The 23760-nt window shown below is 34.0% G+C and overlaps 1 protein-coding gene across 2 annotated transcripts in view; it reads right to left on the reverse strand.

Annotated features, from left to right (window-relative positions):
- The window catches only part of IMMP2L (inner mitochondrial membrane peptidase subunit 2), a 1033857-nt gene that overhangs the window by 209868 nt on the left and 800229 nt on the right, over window positions 1-23760 (reverse strand). For both annotated transcript variants that reach the window (XM_058297204.1, XM_058297205.2), the window contains exon 6: window positions 14387-14489. In XM_058297204.1, the coding sequence (XP_058153187.1) occupies window positions 14387-14489 (103 nt within the window). The remainder of the gene's footprint in view (window positions 1-14386; window positions 14490-23760) is intronic.

Raw genomic sequence — 23760 nt, forward strand, 5'->3', positions numbered from 1 at the left:
TAGCCTTTCAAGAAGTAAAAATAAAGAACAGAAAAATAATCTTATAAAGAGGGTAATCTTCCTGAACCTGAAGGATGACGTTACATCATTTAGGGTAATGTCTACATAAACAGACATATCCTACTTAAAATCTTTCTTATAACAAATATAGTAAATTTAATTGGGTGAGACGAAAAAGGTATTGCAGACAATGAACCTCAAAAGAACAAGGAGTAAGATGGTTAGGGAAAAGGATTCGATGGAGAGGTACATAATAAAATTTCATATCAATATAAATTATTTGAAATATGTAAAGGCTGTGGGTAAATTTTCCTACAAACTAAGAGTAATTTAAAAATATTCTTTTATCCAAATAGAAGAATACTTTACCTAAAGCAATGTGGCTTTTTTAAAAGTAAGAATTACGGGACTAAAATAAAATCAGATGAGATTTGTGAAATTTTTATTTTAAATTTATTTCAAAGAATCCTGGTAATAGGGAAATGTATTTAAGTTTCTTCATAGAGTATAATTTTATGACTCAAGAGTATATTATGATTTGAAATGATATAGCAGTTTAACAATGTCCATCTGGGCTAAAAAAAGGCTGTTTAACATGTAAGTGTCATGTACTTTAATGAATAACCTTTGATATGGCCTTGCCTATTATGAACTATTCGTTTCCAGGCAATTCAGAGTAATGCATTAGATCTAGAAACAACAGCACAGTGAAACCATGTGTTTGATTTAAAGAATTCATTCATTTAATGGCATTATCATTCTTTAGTCAGTAGATACTTTTTTTTCTTTGAAAGACTGAACAACGTCCTATGTTTTATATGTCAAAAGAACAGAATAAAGTTCATTTCAAAAGTCTGTGGCTTTTAAGATCAGAATTTTTCTTTGACCAGAATCTACAAAATTCCGTAATTTATAATCTCATTTGTTTTGCTGAGTTTTAAAAAATTTTTTAAAGTGAATCTGAATTTATATGAACAACCTAAATACAATCATGGGTGATTTGAGAGGAATGTTTCATTTGCCTGTAGCTTCCTAGCAAATATTAGGCACATAGAGCAATAAAGCCTTTGTAGGGAACAGACAGATAAATTTTGCAACAAGGGAGTTACGTAGCTTTGAAAATGGTTCGGTCAAAGCTCTTCAACTGTAAATAAAATCACTGGAGGGCTAAGTAAAATTTCACCCTAAAACAGTACTTAGTCTCAAAGTAGGTTATAGTTAATAATTATTACCTTCATGAAAATCAGGGTTACTAATAAAAAAACTGACTTCAATACTCCACAATTTGATGGTGCTTTGAAATTTCATTTTTCCTTTCATTGACTGTAACTGAAGGTTGAGAATTAACAAATGATTATGATTACTGAATCATTATATAGATGGCTTTTTACTTTTTAGCATATTGTAGAAAAACCAAAATTAAATAATTGAAAATACTGCAATTTGCTGAACTAGAATCCAGATGCCTTGATCTCTGATGATGACTGTAAAACTATATAACCTTTATATTGTTATTGTTAAAAACTTTGACTGACCGCCATTTGTATCCCCCTCCCTCATCCTGTTTTACAACTTTGAAGTCTTATGATCACAAGGCAGTCCCCTAATGGTTATTAATGAAACTATTTCACTAGGTGAAGCTTGATCTAATCAACACTGGCCTGCCTGACATGTGCAGTAGCTTCTGTGACTAAGTATGTAATCAATCTGCACATGCTCAGTAATTAGATCATCTTAAGCCACTGTACTCATTAGCATAAACCTGCCTGTCTTTGGATACTATAAAACTATCAGAATTACTACAATTAAGGTATACAGATTTTAGGCCATTAGACCACCTGATCTCCTTGCACCAGCAATAAACTCTTTCTTACTTAGAAAGTGGTATTTCAGGAATTGGTCATTTTGAAGCATATCAGGCAAAAGAACACTCTTTTTGCTCAGTGAAAATTATATTCTAATTTTCAATGCTCACATCAATATGCTTCTTTTAACATAGTAATTTTATTTAATGGGGAGATTAATGAAAATTGAAATCAGTCTAAAGATTCTACACTGTTCCTTCAGCAAAACTGATATATTCCTTTTCTCTTTATAAAAGTATTTTAATCTTGAAATAAATCATATACATGTGCATTTCAAATAATAATTTTAAATAGCAACAATGAAGAAGAAATAAAAATAATACCTGCTTCTCTATAAGACAATTTAACAACCAAAATATTTACTTTTCCATAACATATTTCCTTCTCATTAGCCTCCACATTCTACGAATAATCTACACCTTTTGAAAATATGAAAATATTAGAAAAGGGCAGAGAAGGCCTGTGAAATGGGGAGAGGGAGGTAGTGCATTGGTTGTCATGGATGCTAAGTGCAACAGAAGGGAACACTGATGGAATAATACTTGCCTGTAAGTTTGAGTGCATCACGAGCAAGACCCAATTATCCTTCCCAAGGTCAGAACAGCAGATGCAATCATTATAAGGCAGCACAGTTCAAATCAGGTAGGCACTATTGCCCACTTAAATGTTTCTTTAAGTACCTTGTGGACTAAAGGAGCTTGGAGACATAACTTTGTTACTACTATTTTTTGGTCTTCCACATAAAAAAGGACATCACAAAAATATCATTATGATTTAAGCTTCTCATGCCTAATTTTAAGACAATCTATCAGAGGTGATTAAGAAGGACGTTCAGTATTTTAGCTGGTGAACTTCTCTAATCAGATGTGATGAGAGAATTCTAAGCAGTAGAATTGAACACACATCTGTTTAATTCTTACTTTCTATGGGCTTTTGCCTCAATTCACTTCTTCACATTTTTTATTACTACCACCTTGGTGTAGGGCCTAATCATCTCCATTTGAAGTAATACTATGCATTCTTTATACATAGCCTATTTCCAATCTAATGTTTTACTCATAATTTTCCCACATCAACCTTGCTAAGATGGCTCTTCTTACTTATTACCCTTCTGTTCAAGAGCATAAATGGTCTCTAGATAATGTTCAAATTTCTCACCTTCATATTCAAGGCCAAACATAATCACTCATCCAATTTTTCTAAAGCTATCTCTTATTAGATCAGGGTTGGCCAACTTTTTCTGTAAAGGGCCTGAGAATAAATGTTTTAGAATTTGTGGGTCATAAGTATTTGTTGCAACTACTTAACTCAGCCACTGTAACATGAAAGAAGTCATGGACAATATGAAAACCAAAGTGTGAGGCTGTGTTCCATTATAACTATTTTTCAAAGAAACAGGCATGGGCCATATTTTACCAAAGGACCATAGTTTGCTGACCTCTGCTCTAGAAGTCTAGCGTCACTAAACAGCTATTAAACCACATTCCCAGTTTTGGGTTGCTGTGGGAATCAAGGATGAGTCTGCTCCCAAAATTGCCTTGGCAAAACTCACAGTCTTCTCTATACACACAAAATCATGCTTCAGTTATAGTTCAAATGCTGTCAGGGGTAAATGACTCAAATGGGAGCAAATTCTTACATTAGAGCATGTCTGGAAGTGGTCATTCTGCAAAATGAGGCGGACAGGCAGAAGGGAAAAGAAATGACAGCATACTAAGATACAGAGGTGCAAGACCAAATCATGAACTTAAGGAATGATCAAGACATGGGCATGCATAGCTAAGGAAGAAAGACAGTTTTGGAAATTTTGGTTGAGAGCATATTTAAAGACTTTTGAATGAGTTTGGACTAGTTCTTTGAATCACACTGCCATTAGACCTGGGCAAGAGGACCTCCTTTTTGGTACCTGCATTTTAGAGGAAACTGTGTACTACAAATATACAAAAATTAAATGTATTAAAGAATACATGGGTCTTGTGCCACTCAAGATGAGGCATTCAGCAGGAGCACAGTGTGACTCTATAACCCTAAAAATCCACCAAATATTTACTGCAATAAACACCAATCAGGACCCCATCTCTTGCCTTATGACCAAAACTGAGTGCAAAAGCCATGAAAGTTGGTGGGCTTATCACAGGATGGATTTCAGCTGTAGAAGCCCTTAGGTAAGAGAAGCAGCAAATTAAATAACTTGACAAACCTTCTTCTTAGATAGCATGAATACAACAAATTCTTGTATACCACAATATCAATTGTCAGTAATTCTAAGTATCCTTTTTCTTGCTACTCTTCTCATGTCAGTTTGTGACTCTGGAAGTAGTTGGGAGAGCACAGTATCCACACAGTTGCACATGACCACAGAGGAAATGTTTTATGAATATTAAACAATTCATATTACTCTTAGATTTGTTCAGGAAGTAATATGCATGAACTATGATACTGACTCTTTCCATTAGCAACTATAAGGACATTGAACACTAAATGTCTAAGTAATTTTATTTTTATAAACATATATAATAAGATTTAATATATACCTTACATACTTAAAAATTCAGTTTTATTTAAATAATTTTGATAATGTCTTTTTGTTTGTTAGTCACCATTGGGATTTTGCCTTTTGATTTTAGTGGGTACTGTGGATCTTTTTTGTTAGATTTTTAAAAATTTTACTGGAAGCAGATGTGGCTCAAGCACTTGGATGCCTGCTTCCCATATGGGGAGGTCCTGGATCAGTTTCCAGTGCCTCCTAGAGACAGAAAGCAAACAACAAGCAAACAAATGAAAAACCAACTCAGGGAAACTGATGTAGCTCAGTGGTTGAGTGCTGACTTCCCACATACAAGGTTCCAGGTTTGATCCATGGACCCAATACCTCAAAAAAAATTTTTTTTTCACTTTTTAGTTTTTTTACACTTACTTTTCATTTACATTTTGATAAAAATATATTCAGCTCTTCAACATTCCGAATACAATTAAATATTATTTCAATATTGTCAATTGAATGCAAATTATATAAAAATCTTTATTAAAACAACATAGTGGTTTTAATGAACTGAAGGCCAGAAATATTTATGAGCAAATATACAGTGGTTTATGAAATACATGTTTTATTGTATTATTCTTCCAAATATCACAGACCACTTGGCTGAACGTTCTGACTTGTAATAATAATTAAATTTAATCATCTTTGATATGTTTGCTGATTTCAGTCATATGAAAAGCATCACTTTTTTGTCAATAAGAAGGTATATAATACATACTTATTAAGGTAAGAGCTATTCTATGATCAGTTTGCTAACTTGACTTGTATATTTAAATATTGAGACACATGATATGTGAAACTTCATTTGTACATCTGCCTTGGGATCCTCAAATGTTAGGGAGGTTTGCCATGAGTAATGCAGTGCCACTGATGCCAACGTTTGATTTGTGTTTACATAGTCATTAAAGACATTCTATTATAAAATACTTCATATATAAAGTGTATGAAGCATAATACAATAAACGCCTGCATACTGACCACACTGCTTAAGAAAGAAGACAGTAGCAATAAGTCATTATCTGTATTCTCCTTCCCAGTCATGTTCAGTGACTCCCATCCATCATAGAGGTAACCACTGTCCTGAAGTTTTTATTACTATTTTAAATGGCATGTTCTTTAAAAGTAAGTTTCCTACTTGCTGATGATATCTAGGAATGAAAGTGATTGTTGTATATAATAACTGTTATACTAGTGAATTTGCAGAACTCTCTTAAGAATTGTAGATTATTCTTGGGTTTTCTTAGTAGACAGTATCATATCTATGAAAAATAACAGCTTGGAGTCTTCCTTTATAATCTCTGCACCTTTTATTTCTCTTTCCTATCTTAATCTGCACTGGCATGCCTTCTAACACAATGTTGACACAAGAGGTAAGAGAGGACTTCCTTGCTTTGTTTCTGATTGAAAAGGGAAGACTTCTAAAGTTTCATCATTAAGACATGTGTTGTAGGCCAATGATACTGTTTCGAGAAGCAGCACTATATGATCAGAGTTCTTTTCAGGAACTAGTGACAATAGGATGGGTTGAAGCAGAATTCAACAGGAGTCATATTATAAGATCACTGTGAATGGTCAAAAGTCATGGGACCTGAAATGCCCCATCAATAAAATACACTCATGGCTTTTATTCTGACCATTACAATAAAAAATTACATTTTTGCTTGCTTAATTCTCCAAGGTAGACAAACTTCAACATACCACAAATACACATGGGCCTTACTAGTGATAATGTCTAAAACATTGATTATTGGATTCAGTACAAGCTCCATATATGATTCCATTACACAGAATAGGATAATCTAAGGCCTTGACATTCAGCTGATATTATATTTCCCTTGAAAGTCATTGTAGTAAATATAATTAAAGAGATTCTGACACTTAGCAAAACGTGGTGTCAAGAAACTTTAGGAAAATCAATTTTCCAAAAACAGTTATCTCTCAAAAATTCTGTCAAACTCCTCTAATTTGGCCTTTCTCTAAGCCAAACTCAGCAGATAAACTCACTACCTCCCCCAACCCAGCACTGGACATGACTCCCAGGGATGAGCCTCCCTGGAACTGAGGAATTATTACCAAGCACCAACTAGTGATGGATTTGGAAAAAGACCTTGACCAAAAAGGGAAAATATCAAATACAAATGATTTTCTATGTCTAAGAGATTTCCAAGTGAGTCAGGAGGCCATTCCAGGGGTTATGCTTATGCACATCTCAGGAGGATCTTACTGACTACTTCCGTAAACAGTGCTTCAAGCAGTGGGGCTTGTTAGGCTCTAGAGACATCTGGACACTATGAGCAGGGCAGACAACTCCAGGAATTCTGCACCCTGTCAGTGGGTCTTACCTTGGAATATATGATAAACTATCCCACTGATGCATTGAAGTTGGACTCATTTATAATTTTCCTGCACCTGGTTCTTATGCCCCATTTATTTGAACCTATAATTAGCACCATACCCATTAAATATATGACACAGAGACTTAAATCTTCCCTTTGTTGATATGCCAGTTGTGCCCTGTATCTCAGTAGAGTTGCAGCCAATACCAATCCTCAATACATAGGACTCACTGAGGACAGCTAACAAAAGGATGATGATGGACAATGCCCATCCCCCAAAACAAAGAGTATCTACAATTGAGAGTAAGACAGTTCCACCCATCTGCCCCATGGGATCTAAGTGCCCTATCAATCAGAAGCAGAGTGGGCATCACCATCTCAAAATCTTCAAGATTGAAGAATGAACAAACATAAGGGGGTATTGCAACTACGGACTACAGTAGACTTATTATTATTCTAGAAATGGAAGAGCTTGTAATATTGATATAAAGGCAGTGGTCACCAGAGGTTCTGAGGGGAGGGAGAGGGAAGAATAGGTATAACATGGAGATTTTCAGGACATTGGAATTGTTCTGCATGATATTGCAATGATGGATGCAGGCCATTAAACACTTTGTCAAAACCTATAAAATTGTGCAGTACAAAGTGTAAACCATAATATAAACAATAGACCAAGGTTAGCGGCAATGCTTCAATATGTGTTCATCAATTGTAACATACGTACCACACTAATGAAAGATGTTGTAATGGGGAAAAGTGTGAGAGGGGGAGGGGGAACGTATACGGAAATCCCCTATATTTTCAATGTAACATTTATGTAATATATAGCTTCTTTAAAAATAATAATAAAAAATTAAATAAACTTTTAAACAGATGAAGCCACTTACTTAGTTTTGTGTTTACATATTAAAAGAAGTAGAGTGTAAAATATTACCCAGAACATATTATATGTATATATGAATATAATGAGGCAATTCGATCTCAAATACTAAATAACTATATGTACCATAACATATTTTTCTCCTTGTATTGCCTAGGTTAGGCAAAGTAGATTTTCCTCCTCTTATTGGTCTCTCATATTCTCCATTATATTTCTCTATGTAGACACCACTAATGACTGACAAGTAGTAAGATAAGGCTTATAGTCCCTACTTAAAAAAATTCTAAGAACTTATAAAATTTCCCTATTAATAACTTTGCATATATTTCACTAAATCTTGATTTCTGACCCACTGTCAGTAAATATATATTTCTAATAAAATGAACATGCTTAATTCTGTAACCAACTAGCCCAAAAGAACAGTATCTGGCAGAGAAATAAAATCTAATGATATTTCTGCTGACATTTCTTTTATCTGAAAATGAAATCATGTGGAAATGATTTCTGTAATAGCAGAATAATTAAGATTGAAGACAGAATTTGATGTGTAGAAATGGAACTTAGATCGTCTCTCTTTTTGAAGTGGGGGAAGTGCCATTATTTACTTTACCACAACCTATCTCCAGTTGGCATTATGCTTCTTTTTAAAATCATATATTCTTAGATGTTCTAAGTGTAATGAATCCACCTGATGCTAACTGTGACAGACTCTTGGTTTCTTTTTGTTGCATGGGCATGTCTCTGTTTTGAATATTGCACTTGTCACCTCTCTTCTGAGACTTAGAGAAATTTGGTTACACAAATAATTTCATTTATTATTGTGTCTCTTTTAATTGGCTTTGACCTTTTAATAAAATGCATCCCTTTGTCTACAGTAGCCAAATGAAAATTATATCTAAATAAAATATGTGAGTTGGCAGGTTTCAGCAATGTTTAAGGGAACTGTGGGAAACAATGGAAGGAAAACACCAAGGTAAGGTTTTGTGACTTGTTGTCACCCTTACTTTTATATATAACAGATTATTTTAGTCCTTAACAATCGTTTTAATGAATAAAAGCATGCACTACAAGACAACAGGAAAATACAGCCAATTAAAATCTAAACAATATTCTTCAAAGGAAGTGTGAATAGAAGCCTTTATTTGGACCCTGTACACACAGTCTAATGCTTTTTTTCCTTATTTGAAAATAGCTGGTCTTAAATTTAAAAAAAAAAAAAAAACTACTATGATTTAGCTGCTCTAGAGAACTTACACAAGGAAAATGCAAAACTTCAACAATAAATAAAATGAAATGTCAAATTTTCTCATATGTCCACAAGCTCATTCTGTATTTTATAAGCAGAGCTGAAACCCATTAACTACTCTACACAGAAACCACTGCAGTCACAAAACATACATCATCTAGAGTACTTTCTGTAATTCAAGATTTTACCAAATAATTATTTTCAGTAATTTCAGAACTCTCTGTTCTACTGAATCTTCCTAGGAGATTTCATAGGTTTACTCAGAGGTTTCTTAGTATACAAATACTATACTCCAAGAGCTCTGTCATGACCCAATCCTTAGAGTACTTGCTATCCTGTGTTGTGGGGCTGCCTGATTATTTATCTGCCTCCCCTTTAGTCTATCCTACCTTGAGTGTAAGGGTTATGCCTTAAAAATTGTAGTTACTGACCCTCTGGCCATCTGAGCATCTTTCCATTTTATGCTCCCAGGTTCAGTGAACTCCCTTTTAGCTACAATTTGGATACTGCCCTTATAATTCCTGAATCTGTTGAACATCTTCTCAAACTCCCTTCTAGTTCCTGCCTTTGTTCTAAAAAAAAAAAAAAAAAAAAATCAAAAAGTCCTTTCAATTTCTCTCTTCTTCATCTTTCCTGCAGCTCTAAGAATCTTGTTTTTGCTGTCCAAGTCAATCACATATTGTATTTTTTACCAAAAATACATAATGTAAGGAAAAGGTCATATCATGCCAGCCTTTTATTTATACCTTCAGACACATTTTTGAGCTCTACTATTTGTCTAGCTTGATTTTGGCCAGTGGATACTGATGGGTGGAAAATGTATCAGGAGGGAGAAGATTATGTTAACCTGGGAGAGATTGCTAGGTTAGATAATAAATGCGAGGAAAGGACATTTTAAGATGTTTTATATCTAATTTTGCCTGTTATATCCCATCAGTTCATTTCCTTAATGAAATATATTTCAAATATTCATTTATTGTTAAAACTGTCATTTACTATTAAGTGAACCTCCTTTAAAAACACTCTATGGAGTTAATATTTTATTTAATTGGGTTAATAAATAAATAATTGGATTCTCTTTTCCAAATGACTTAGAACTAAAAAAGATTTATATTTAGTGTAACTTGCAGTTTCCATTCTCAGAGACAGTATATCATGCATAGTTTCTGCATTCAAATTGTCAGTTTTGCTTCATGGTTCCTGTTCACAAATTGTTTACAAGGTGACACTATGATCACAAACCTAAAATCAAAATATAATTTTATATCTTGGAAAGATGAACTTTGCCTTGGAATGTTTAAAACTAAAGTGTTCCTTCTATTATCTTTTGGTCAGTGTACTTAAATTATTTATTTTATATACTAAATAACTAGAATTTCTATTATAAAATATATTTCTTATAACTTTTCAGTATTCAGCAAATAGTGAAAGTATCCCAGTGGCTCATGCCTAAAAACTAGGTAAAAATGACGGAAAAATTTCAAGAATAGAAAATGTACAAGTTAAAGGAGGCCATGGAAATAGTCATATCTATGTTTTCACCAAAATGAATGAACACCTATGAGAATAGATCAAACATAAGTACTGAAATGAATATTTATATATTATAAACAGAGGCAAGAACTGCTGTATGCATTTTTAATTGATGAAAAGTGTCTTTATCTGAAATAGTTTAAATTACTATTTGAAATGTCACTGCAATACATGTATACATAAAAATAAATACCTTTGCCTCTTATGTACTTTCATTTTAAAGTAAGCAGAACATTCACTTTCTATTATAATCAGTTACTTTTGGATTCTAGAAAAGAACATTATGTCAACAATGGAAGATATTTAATGTCATGTACATTAAAGTAGAGTGGTAAAAGAACACTAATTTCTTTCACAAAGCAGAGTTACAAAGAAGAAAGTGCTTAGCAAATATTCTAAACAATCATAAACCAACATATCAGAGCAATTATACAACCAAGTGAAATTAAATAGTAATATGCACTGTACAGTACTTCTAATTATCATATTTTTAAAAGAAACTTACAAAAGATGTTTCCCACACTAGAAATTTAAGCTCAGATTTAAGTTATTGAACATATGTTATGCAAAGGTAAGACATTTTCTATCATTGTGAAATAATGATATATTTAAGAAGTTAGGCAGAGAGTTATTCCATAGTCATATTATTCACAATTGAAACATTGCCTATGCTATCAAATCTGTAATACTTTTCCCTCTACCCATAACACCAAAAGACATTTTTATACATCTTAGAGCCAAAACGAAACTTAGAAATAATTTACTTTCAATCACCTTTATCCTACTTTCTAAAATAATTATTTTTCTGAGTTATAAAGGTAATAAAACCTTATTAATATAGGAAGTACAAAAGTACAAAAATAAATCAACCTTAGTCATACCAAATGGAGATAATTAACATAATACTTTATATATCGGTCTCTATTTTTATGTATTCACTTAAAACTACATCATGAACATTATGTTGTTAAAATTCTTCACAAGGGTAGTTTTTAATGGATACATAATATTTTTTCTCTAGATGAACCATATGTTACTTAATTATTCTCCTATTTTAGGATGCTAAGTTTGTTCACTAAAAATTTAAGGAATATATTTATATATAAACCTTTGCTCATTTCGTTAATTAATTATTTAAGTTAATTTCTGAGATGATGAAACTCCTCCTTTTATATATGAAGAAATTTGGCACCAAGGAAGTCTAAAGGCACATAACCAAGGCTTTCTGATTTTCCTTTTTCTTTAATTTTCCATTTTATTATTTTATCTATTTCACAAAAGAGTGAACAAATTTCCTTTCATGATGTCATCCTCAACAAGTTAGAAGTGTGATAGACTATAAGATATTTCAGATCTCCTTGTAGTAATGCAATGTATTGCCATAGCTTAATATTTCTCACTTTAATAATCCATTATTCATTCTTCACTTACAAAACTATTTTTTTTCCTTTTGAGTCTACATGTATAGTTGTAAGAAGCCAAATCAGAAAAGCAAATAAAAATATTAAGAAATAACTAGGAAATAATAAAACAAATAAGACATTCTTTTCTTATTTTTTTGTAGATTACAACCACAAATCTAACAGAACATGGAAAAAGGCAACCTCATTTTGATTACCAGTAGGCAATAACTTAAAAGGAACTTGGTAGATTCTATGGTAAAGCATAATGACTAGTCTAAGAAAAAGAATGTTCAAAAGTTGTTGGATCCTCTTCTAAAGTTATTTAGAAGGGAAATGAAGGGTAAAGACTTCAATCAATTTCCACAAAGTCAAGATAAGCATCCTAGGGACAACTGTGGCTGTCTTCAGATAGATTGTTTATTGCTTTCAAGGGGGAGCAATGAATCAACCATCCAGAAAGCCTGGAGCTACCAGTCTTCCATATAAGACCTTCAAGTACACTGATTGACAAGACAAAAAAGTCAATTGAGAAAAACTTTCAGAATATTCAAGTCTATATGAATGTAAAATTTCAAGATTATTTTGTTTCAGATTTGGAAAGGCTTAAAATAGTTAAATTAATCAGATGGCCATTAATCAAAAATGCATTAAGAAATTTCTACACCCAAATACAAGAGCTTAGATTTAAATAAGGTTTGTGGAGAGTTAACTTCACTGTTTTCTTCCTGTCCCTTTAAAACTTTTTTTGGAGCATCACTATGAATAACATAACTTTTCCAAGTCATAAATGCTAATGGAAAACAAAATATTAGAACTCACCTTAAAAGTAAAAATATTGGTATATTAAATATAATTTATAATAATATATATTAAATATATATAGGCTAATACAAGATGTAACAATTTTTTTTTCACCCTAGAAAACATTCTTCATCTAATTTTGGCAAATAAAAACATTAGTTAATTCAATGGAAATTGATAGCTTAGACCAACTAATTGAATCAAGAACTTTGAATGTATATATTTATATGTCTTTAAAAAAGAAAAAAAAAGAGAATCACTAAATTTCAAAGTAATTTTGTACCTCTGTCTCAAATTGCTGATCGAAGCTATATTATACAAGAGGTTATTTAAAAACAAGATTTAAACTAAATGGTTTTAAGCATTGCACTCAATATACTTGTGCTACTATTCTGTATGCTGTATTTTTTTATTGTGACCAACACAGTGAGGTTGTCCACACCTTTTTTTTTTTTCATATACGTGACAGAGGAATATTTCCATATCTAATACACTCATGGATATACTCATAGTTCAATGGTTCAAAAAACCACTATTAAATACACAGTAGGAAAACTAGCTCCATAAGAAATGCACAATAAATGTGATATTCTAAGGGTTATGTGCAATTCCAGTATCCTGCCTATTAACTCAATCCTTTTCTCTTCCACATAAGAAAACATATGGAATATAAAGGAGACTATTAATAATATAAATAACATTGCATTGGTTCTAATTTGTTAATAAAGCAAAAGCAAACCAGTCTCAAACTATAGTAATTTATTAATAACTAATCGTTTATCACACACCTCCCAACTGATTAAAAAATCAACACATTTTCAACCATAACATTTTCTAATACTCCATTGCAGAATCAGTGCCCTAACCAAACAAAACACAAACTGAAGTTAACTAACATTTTAATGTAGACTTGGAAAACAACATGATACATTTAATAAACTTAATCTTATTGATGAGAGGGAAATAAAGTTGTCTCTACATAACTTATTTTCCACTTTCAAGTTGGTACTAAACTTCTTCATAACAATAACTTTTTAAACTATAAGTGACTTAAGACATATTCTATCTGTTTATCTCATCTTTGGCTCATTCTACAAAGATTAAATTGTTGATTTTTTTGTATTAAATATTATTCAAAGGCAGACGAGGCTTTAGAAGATTTCATTATTATCATTGCAACTAGAAAAAAAAAGTAGAAGTCTTTTTAAATTTTCTTCCTCTTATTCATAACACCTATTCAACCCCAACTCTGGTACTGTACTTTTAGCCAAAAGTGAGTCAAAATGGCAGCTCATTTGTGTTTTAAAGAACACCCAATAAATATGAAGGAAATTATCTCACTTGAGATCACCACCATTTAATTTTAGACAAAAACTATGTGGATAATGTTTTGTGAAAGCATATCTAAAGATGCTCAATAAGAAAACTGATGCCTATAAGTCTTTACACATTATGTCTATTAAACCTTCACCCAAAACATAAGCTACCACGCATTCCTGTGGCTAAAAACAGAACCTTCCTATTGAGATTATTTGGCCAGCTGAAGCATCTTTTGGTATTCCACTGAAGGGTCAAAGTTCTTTTCTATGAAATGTACACACACACACATAGATTCATACATACCTTATGTTACTGATTCATGATATTTAAAAGAAAACTTTCAAACATAAATTGTTGTGTCATTCATGATCAATCTTAATGCAATTATTTGATCAACCTATTTGACCTGCTTTTAGTGCCATTTCTGAAATCCAGTTTTATCAATGATAAGATGACTTACCGGCCCAAAAGAATTACTGTCAAAACTGTGTCCATGATGATCACCTTCAACCCAGATATGACCACGTGGGACTTTGACAAACCGGTTTTTGTGTCCCATGGTTCTAGAGACAAACAGCACAATAATTGAGATAAGAACAAAAGGTGATCAGAGAAGCATACAAACTCAGGAAGGGCAAAATTAAAGATGCCTCAAATAATAACTGGTTAAGTATGAATCTATTCTATAACATCAAACTCTTAAGTAAGATGTAGTTCGGACCCTGAAAACCTATCACCAGCATTTATTTCCTTTTCATAATCCTGCAGGTAGGGATTTTGTTCTTAGATAAAATGTACTAGTGTCAAAGATAATGATTTAATAGTTAAATTCACAATATTTTAAATATGTACTTATGGAATTTAAATAAAATTAAAAATACAGATCTACTAGTTTTCTAGTATTTGCTTTTACATCAATATTCAACTCTTCCAATTTACTCATGGTCAGCTGCAGTCTTCATTTTTAGTTAAACTTCTCAAACCAACTGACAACATTTTTTGTAAACTCTCTCCCCCCGCACCTCACCCTACTGTTTTTGCTATCCGTGTCCATTCACTGTGTGATCTTCTGTGTCTGTTTCTCTTTTTGTCTTCTCTTCTCGTCTTTCTTCTCCAGGATTCACGGGGATTTGATTCTGGGGACCGCTGATATGGAGAGAGGTTCCCTGTCAATTGTGCCACCTCAGTTCCTGGTCTCTGCTGCACTTCACCTTGACTCTCTCCTTTGTCTCTCTTTTGTTATGTTATCATCTTGCTGTGTGACTCACTTGCATGGGCACTGGCTCACTGCACAGGCCCTCTGCTTCCTGCATAGGCACTCGGCTCACCACATGGGCACTGGCTTGCCACTCAGGCACACCTTTTACCAGGAGGCCCCAAGGATCAAACCCAGGTCCTCCCACATGGTATGCGGAAGCCCAATCACTTGAGCCACATCCGTTTCCTTTTGTAAACTCTTAATGCTCTAAAAGTCATCAAATATGAGAAAGAAAATGATCTGGATGATCTCTTGTGTAATATAAATTATCAATGTCAATAGAAAAGTTTTGATCAGCACTAGCTGGTTTTAATAAATTATTCTTTAAAATGAGAAAACGTTCTTGTTTAACAATTTTGAAGACTAAGACCCACGATGATGCATATTTAGTGGAACATTCTATAGCAGGGGTTCTTAACGTTTTTTGCTCCATGGACACTTTTGCCAGTCAGATGAAAACCACAGACCCCTTACTAAGTCCACACTATACTGTGTATTATTTAATAAATATATCATACCCACCCTATCATGTCCCTACAAGAACGTGTTTTTGAATTTCAATTCCAGCTCATAGGCCCCTTGTTAAGAACCCCTGTTCTATAGGAACTTTCATATACACTGTTGAAGGAAATGTAAAATGATACAAACTTTTTGCCTGTTTTTGCTTTTTTGGCTTGTTTTTGGAAAATTTACTGTGACACTAAAATGTTCATTTTTTTTTTTTACCTTGTTATTCTATTTACAGAAATTCATTCCAAAGGAATAAAAAATGTGGAGAAAGATTTAGAATTAGGGGTATTCAACACAGGCCTAGAGAAGCATCTCCATAAATGTTGGCTGAATGAATTAATTAATTAGTTAATAGCACCCCCAAGGCCATAGAGTTAATCCCAGAAACTGAGTTTGGCACACTGTTCTTTGAGGTGGCATCGCTAAGAGATGATTTTGTTAGTTAGCAAATTTGTGGAAGAACACATAAAAGAGGAAAACTGCACATAAACTGGTACTATAGAAATTGAAACTATTCACTATCTAGGATGGTTTTTAATTTTCAAGATAATTTCCATGTTGAATTACTTTACTTTAGATAGTATATCAATCATGAAAAGAAGCAATGTTGTGACCATTTGAAGCCCACAGCAAGCTAATGACTGCTGTTTGTTTTTAATTACTACTGGGAAGAAGACTTTGAGCTTTTTAAAGAAAAGCAAAAACAAATTGAACACATCTTACCATCATATCTCTATAATATAAGTGTTCTTCAATTAATATCATCACTGCTGCTTTTATCTGAGATTGCTTCCAAGAACTAATATCCCATATCAAGTGTTAATGATAGGAAAAGACCCTAATACTTAATTGTTGGCAAGGTGCACTTTACAAATAAGTCCAAATATGTGTTCATATTTTTAAGCTGAGTATTTTGGATAAATACATAAAAAGAAAACTATTACCCATTTGTCTTTTCAAATAATCACTTAAGCAGTAGTACAAAGTAAAACCAGCATAAAAGCATTTCTGCAGTGAAATGGTTGCTTTAAGTCAGGCATATTTTTCAGGAAACCAGTAGAATGATATAAAATCCAGATTGAGTTTCAATGTCATATAACCATAGAATCAAGATACCTGTGATAGAAAACGACAGTATCATAAAATTCCCAGTGACAACTGCACATTTCTTTGTGTTGGCTACCTTATCTAAAAAATATAAATATACCCTTCTACTTATCATTTTATAGCCCTTTTCAATGCTTTATTTTTCTTTATTGCATGCATTAACACTTGACATACACTTATTTGTTTATTGTCTATCCCATGTTTCTCTGGAATGTAAAAGCTACAGAAACAGAAAAGGTGCCTTTTTTGCTCACTAGAAAAAACCCAGAGCCCAGAAGAATGCATTGCACAAAGTGTGGAACAAAAATATGTTGAAAGAATAAATGAATGACTGAATGGCTAAAGAACAAAAGATACTTCCCCAAAGCCAGGACTGTATAGGAGCAAATGCATAGACAGTGTTAACAGACTAAATTGGTTTTAGATCTTGATGCTATTATTCCCAAGTAATTGTCTGCAAGTTAGATTTAGATCTACCTCTTGTCTGTCCATCTTTAAAATGGTATGAATTAGACACACCCTCATCAGGTCGAGGTGAAAATTAGTAGTTAGATGAGAATATAATGAAGAGTCTTACATCAGAGCATAGTTTCTGGAGTCAGATTGTTTTGGCTCTTATATTTAAGACTTACAAATGTACCTGATCTTGAACAAGGTGATGAAATGCCAAGTGTCAGTTTCCTCATTTTACATTATTGAGCAAATAATAGTACCTAACTCAAAAGAGTTGTTCTAAGGATAAAAGTGGCATATATTAAACACTTGATAAATGGGTTCTTTTGTTATAGTTTAGATTGTTTTTAAGTAAAACACCCAATAAGTTCTATTTTAAAATAAAAACCCAATAAGCAGTTAGTTGTTATTGCTATTGTCAGGCGTCAAGGCTTTAGGACCAGAAAGATCATCAGCACTTGGAACCAGATATCAAATCACCACTGAAGTTTGGACTAGGAAAAAAAAAAATTACCATCACAGGAGGGGAATGAAAGGGCCCATGTCTGTCCAGGCTTGTCCTTTGAAAGAGTAGAAAACTCTCCCTTGAGAAGCCATAGTCTGCCCTCAGGTGGGATTGGGTGTGAATTGATAGTACTTATGTGGTCTGGAAAGTTAAGATTTAACTTTCTTTTATAATTCAGAATGTGTTCAGCCTCTGCTATCTATTAGCATCAGTCTCTTAAAATTACCTGAACTATGCTTCAATAATTTCCTTTCCCCTCAGTTGTGCCATGACTTCAGACCATTTTTAATGTTACAGTTAAACTTATTTGTTCTTTTATTCTTAATCCCTTCTGGGACATTCTAAAACTTACATGTGAAAATACAAGCTATCTATATGCGTTTTCACCTACTAGTCTCTACATATTTGAATGTAGTTATTCTAATAGAGTGGTTTAACTAGATATCAACAGGTGTGAAAGGATTCTTTGACCTATAGAACCCTGGTACAATTCATGCTATGTACATAGTGCATATTCTATTTCTTAGGTTTCAATCTAATTTTTAAAGAATAATTCAAGGTAGCTTTTAAAAATTTGATGTTAAAATATTGGACTGGTTCCTTTCAGGACTGCCAAAGATATATAATACTCCTAATAGAATTTCTTTACAGAAGGAATTTTAAATAGCTTTGTGCTCCTGAACTCACATAAAAGAAAGACAAGATAATCTTTTAGGTGATTTAACAGTTAAGTGAGGTGTCAGCCTACAGGGTTGTATGTATCTATGGCTTGCAAATAATTTCAGTTTTGACAGTCAAAATGAATTCTGTATGGTATTCCAACTACCTGTCTACAAAAAAGGCATTTTTAGTACTAGCTTTACCAAGAAAAGTTGCCTACGCTTTATAAATGGAATGAAGAATGATTGCTTCCAATTTGATATGACCTTGAAAACAATGTTTTATAAGTCTCTGAATCTTTTGAGTGTACTGGTTGAATACAAAAGTATTGTGGGTATAAAATCCTTGATACCACAAGAAAGGAATACGTTCATATTTAAAGTATTTCCCCAACCCCCCCGCCTCCCTCCATATTCTTAACTTAGGTAATTAATATTAATAATTCATGATTGATTGAAGTTATTCTTTTTCCTTTATTTTTCAACAGATTCTATTTATTTTTATCATTGTCCAAAATAGTGGCTGCTCTGAGGATGTTTACTGCCCCATGTATCCTAGAGCCTTGTCATGATGGGAACAGGAGCCAAGGCTTTAGGACCAGTAAGATCATCAGCACTTGGAACCAAGTCTGAAATCACCACTGAAGTTTTGACTAGGAAAAAAAAATTACCATCACAGAAGGGGAATGAAAGGGCCCATGTCTGTCCAGGCTTGTCCTGTGAAAGAGTAGACAACTCTCCCTTGAGAAGCCATAGTCTGCCCTCAGGTGGGATTGGGAGGAATCGATACTACTTATATGGTCTGGAAAATTAAGATTTAAATTTAATTGGCTTCAGGCATCTGGAAGTAGCAAATACAAGTCTTTCAGGGATAATCCCTTCAGTCAGGTTTTCAGGTTATCTACAGATAAATCCCAGCCAATAGAACTCACAATTTGAAGTAACAGCAGTCATAAGCAAATAAGCCCCATTCGCAAGTCAGCACAAACAAACAACAGAATTACATTCCCGAGGACATCAAATACTGGATTTGTCAAACAGAATATAAATTATGCATATTTAAATGCTTTTAAACATTATAAACAATAGCAAAGAACAATATACTATTTTTAAAAGACAGACACCTAAAAAGACCCAAATTTAACTCCTAAAATTAAAACATAACTAAATAGTGGGTTAAAAAAAAGATTAGCTAAAAAAAGAAGTAATGAAAAGGAAAATCTTTCTGAAAAAAACAACGGCTTAGAATTCAGCACAGAGAGGTGAAGAAATGGGCAATTTGAAAGATGTAAAAGAGACATGGCTGTAGTAAGGGAACCTGACATTATATTGGGCTTCACTTTTCAGGAAGTTTTGGATCACAGAGTGGTTCAACAATGGCAGCGGAGGAATACTGGTATGGGATGTTATTGACAGGCGATATATGGTTGACAGCGAGTTATACAGGGCATGTGTCCAGGGTGCATGGAAATGTTTGGATATACTCATAGTGGAAACAATTAAAAACAACAGCTGGGGGGGTACTGGGTTCCTGGCCAGGGGGGGCTCTGTCGTGGTCCCTAGGGGAGCAGCGGCAGTCCCCCAGGTACAACGGTAAGGACCAGGAAGGAATGAGGGTCCAACAGTGAGCCCCTGATACTAATGACTATGCTTGTGAGCCTATACACCTGCAATAAGAACAAGGCCTAGAGCAGCACTGTGCCTAGGAATTCCCTCCTGACAGCCTCCGTGTTACTCAAATGTGGCCAGTCTCGAAGCCAAACTCAGCATGTAAATGCAATGCCTTCCCCCCAGCGTGGGACATGACACCTGGGAATGAGCCTCCCTGGCACCGAGGGATCACTACCAAGTACCAGCTGATGACGTAACTTAAAAATGACCTTAAATTAAAGGTTCAACGCAGACCAGCAGAAAATCCCTGTCTACATATAATAACAGGAGTTAAAAATGCTGCTTGACCTAAAGTAAGGGGGAAATGGAAAGGACAAATGAGTTCATATGGCTATGAGTCTCTAAAAAAGAGTCTGGAGGTTGTCAGAAGGATTGCCCTTATGCATACCTGAGCAGAGTCTCAGAGACAGATAAAGTAGATACAACCCCAGGTATTGGTCCTTTTGAGGGCTAAAGAAACCCACATGTTCTATGGTCATGGCAGATGGGGTTCACTGCCATGTCAGTTGGCCCTTCTTTGGAGCTGGTGTTTCTGCGTGATGGAGCTGGACTCAGATGTGATCTCTTTTCACAAGCCTTTCATGCTACTTTACTGGAATTGTAGTTGGTGCTGGGGCTTAAGATATATCTAGGGGATTTGAATCTCTGGACTGACAATATGATAGCCAGGCCCTGAGCCTCAACAGACTTCAGCTCCTACACTCTGGTTTATTGGACTTACCCCACTCAGCTAACATGGAGTTGAAGAATGTCAACCACCACACCATGGAGCCTAGAGTGCCTACAACTGAAAGCAGGAGGATTACATCCAGTATCCATGTGGAATCTAAGCCCCCTCTTGACATAGATGTGGAATGGACACAACCAAGCCAAGGTCCACAGGAAGGAGGAATACAGTAAGGATTAGAGTGGACTTAATGATATTCTATTCATGAACTATTGTGGTTAATAATTGAGAAAATGTGGCATTGGTGTGGAAAAAGTGGCCATGGTGGCTGCTGGGTGCGGGGAATGGGAGGAAGAGATGAGATGTGGAGGCATTTTCGGGACTTGGAGTTGTCCTGGGTAGTGCTCCAGGGACAATTGCCGGACATTGTATGTCCTCCCATGGCCCACTAGATGGAACGTGGGAGAGTGTGGGCTATGGTGTGGACCACAGGCCATGGGGTGCAGCGATGCCCAGAGATGTACTCACCAGATGCAATGGACGTGTCATGATGACGGGGGAGAGTGTTACTGTAGGGGGAGTGGTGGGGTGGGGGTGGTGGGGGCGAATGGGGACCTCATATTTTTTGAACGTAATAATTTTTAAAAAATTAATAAATTGAGTAGAATTTGGAAAAAAAAAGACATGGCGAACATTACTAGAAAATGTCACTTTAATCAGTCTTAAAGGAAAAGAATAAAAAGAAATGAGGAAAATACAATATTTAAAGAGATAATGGTTGAGAATTTTCAAGAATTGATGAAAGCAAGAATTTATAGATTCTGAATTAAAAGTGAGACATGTAAGATAAATAGAAAAAAAAATTACATCTTGGTACATTGTAGTGAAATTGAAGAACACTGAAGACCAAACAAACAAACAAACAAAAAACCAAAACCAAAAGTACAAAATAAAAGCTGCCAAAGGGAAAAAAGGTATATTACCTTAAAAGAATAAGAATTAAATTGACAGCAGAATTCCCTAGCTGAAGTATAATTCACATGAAATATAATTCAGTGATTTCAAAATTCAGTGAGTTGAAAATTTATATTGATGTAATTATAACCACTATTTCAATCAAGATATAAAACAGTTTAATCATGCAAAGTTTCCTCACGGCCCCTCTATAGGCCACCCTGCCTTTCCCATCCCCACCCCATCTTTGGCCTCAGGTAACCACTGCCATGCTTTGTCACTATAGTTTTGCCTTTTCTAGAATTTGACATCAATGGAAATATACATTATGCATTCTCTTATTTCTGGCTTCTTTAATTTAGCCTAATGCTGTTGCGATCCATTCATGTTGTGTATGTATCAGTAGTTCATTATTATTATTATTATTATTGGTGAATAGTATACTATTATGTGCAAATATGATTGGGATTGTATTAAACCTACAGTTCAACTTGGGGAGAATTGACATTTTAACAACACTGAGTATTCCAATTAATGAACTTGGTGTGTCTTTCCATTTTTAAGTCTTCTTTAATTTCTCTCAGCTGTCCTGTATAATTCACAACATAAAAGTCTTAGACATATTTTGTTAATTTAACATTTTTAAATATTTTGATGTTATTTTAAACTATTTTAAAAATTTTAACTTCCAATTTTTTTGTAGGCACTATATTGGAATACAATTGATTTTTGTATATTGGACTTGCATCTTACAAACTTGCTGAAATCACTTATTAGTTCTAGTAGAATTTTTGAAGACGTTTTCTGCAAACAGAATCATATATTTCTGCAAATAAAGAGTTTTACTTTTTTCTTTCCAATCTATATGTTTTCCTCAATTATTACAATGGCTAGGGCATCCAAACATTTAATGAAAGATACTAGAGTGCATATTGTTGCCTTATTCCCAATCTTAAGTGTAAAGAATTCAGTCTTTTGATCATTAAGTATGATGATAGCATATGTTTTTCATCAATGCCTTTCATCAGCTTGAGGAAGTTCTCTGTGTTCATAGTTTTGCTGAGAGTGTATATTACTAATGGGTATAAAGTTGGTTATATGGTTTATCTTTTTAACTCAATACAGTGAATGCATTGACTTATTTTTTGAGTGCTAAAATAACTTGTAGTTTTAGGATAAACCAACTTAGGATAGATTTTATTTACTATGTTTGCATCCATGTTTCTGTAGGATACTGGTCTATAGTCTTTTTTATACTGTCATTGTCTGATTTGGGTATTAGGGTAATACTGGACACATAAAAAGATTTGGGATGTAGTCCCTCAACTTCTGTGTCTTGGAAGAGTTTGTGCAGAATTGTATTATTTCGTTGAAAGTGATGGATAGAATTCACCAATGAAGTAATATCTATGCCTGGAAATTCTAGACTAAATCCTAGAATAAATGTTGCTCAATGACTCCTTCTACAAGATCTCATCGCTCTGGCTGGTGACCAGCCCTATAGATCCCTATAGTTTTCCAGTTTTTATTTTCCCTGTTCCTATGAAATTTTACCCTACATTTATATAGATCAATAATCAAAGAAGCGTTTGCAGGAGCCCTTTTGTAGATCCCCTGAGTTTTCACTCTGTGTAGCTCTTTCCTCCTGTACTCTGATTAGCCTCTATTAACCCAATCTTTGTGTTCTCAACTCTGATCAATAATAAGCTTTGTTTGGGCTCCTGCTCCTTCTGCTAAGTCTGGAAGCCACCTCCAGGGAGAAGCTGGGGCAATCTTAGAGTTCACTGTTGTGTGTTTCTATTTTCTGAGGGATCACAGTTCTGTGCTTCCTGTTATCCAATGCCTAAAAACATACATTCTGTCTTTTTTTTCAAAGTTGTTAATTGTAGGAACAGAATTCACAAAGCACTTTCATATGTGAGTAGAGGCAGAAGTCATCCCTGAGATTCTTAATAATTGTTCTACGGTCACACCTACACATGGGGATTTTTTAATGCTTCTGATGTAATTCTAATGTGTATAAGGGCTTAGACTATTCTAAAAACATGGA

Source organism: Dasypus novemcinctus, chromosome 5, assembly GCF_030445035.2.
Source record: "Dasypus novemcinctus isolate mDasNov1 chromosome 5, mDasNov1.1.hap2, whole genome shotgun sequence".
Lineage (NCBI taxonomy): Eukaryota > Metazoa > Chordata > Mammalia > Cingulata > Dasypodidae > Dasypus > Dasypus novemcinctus.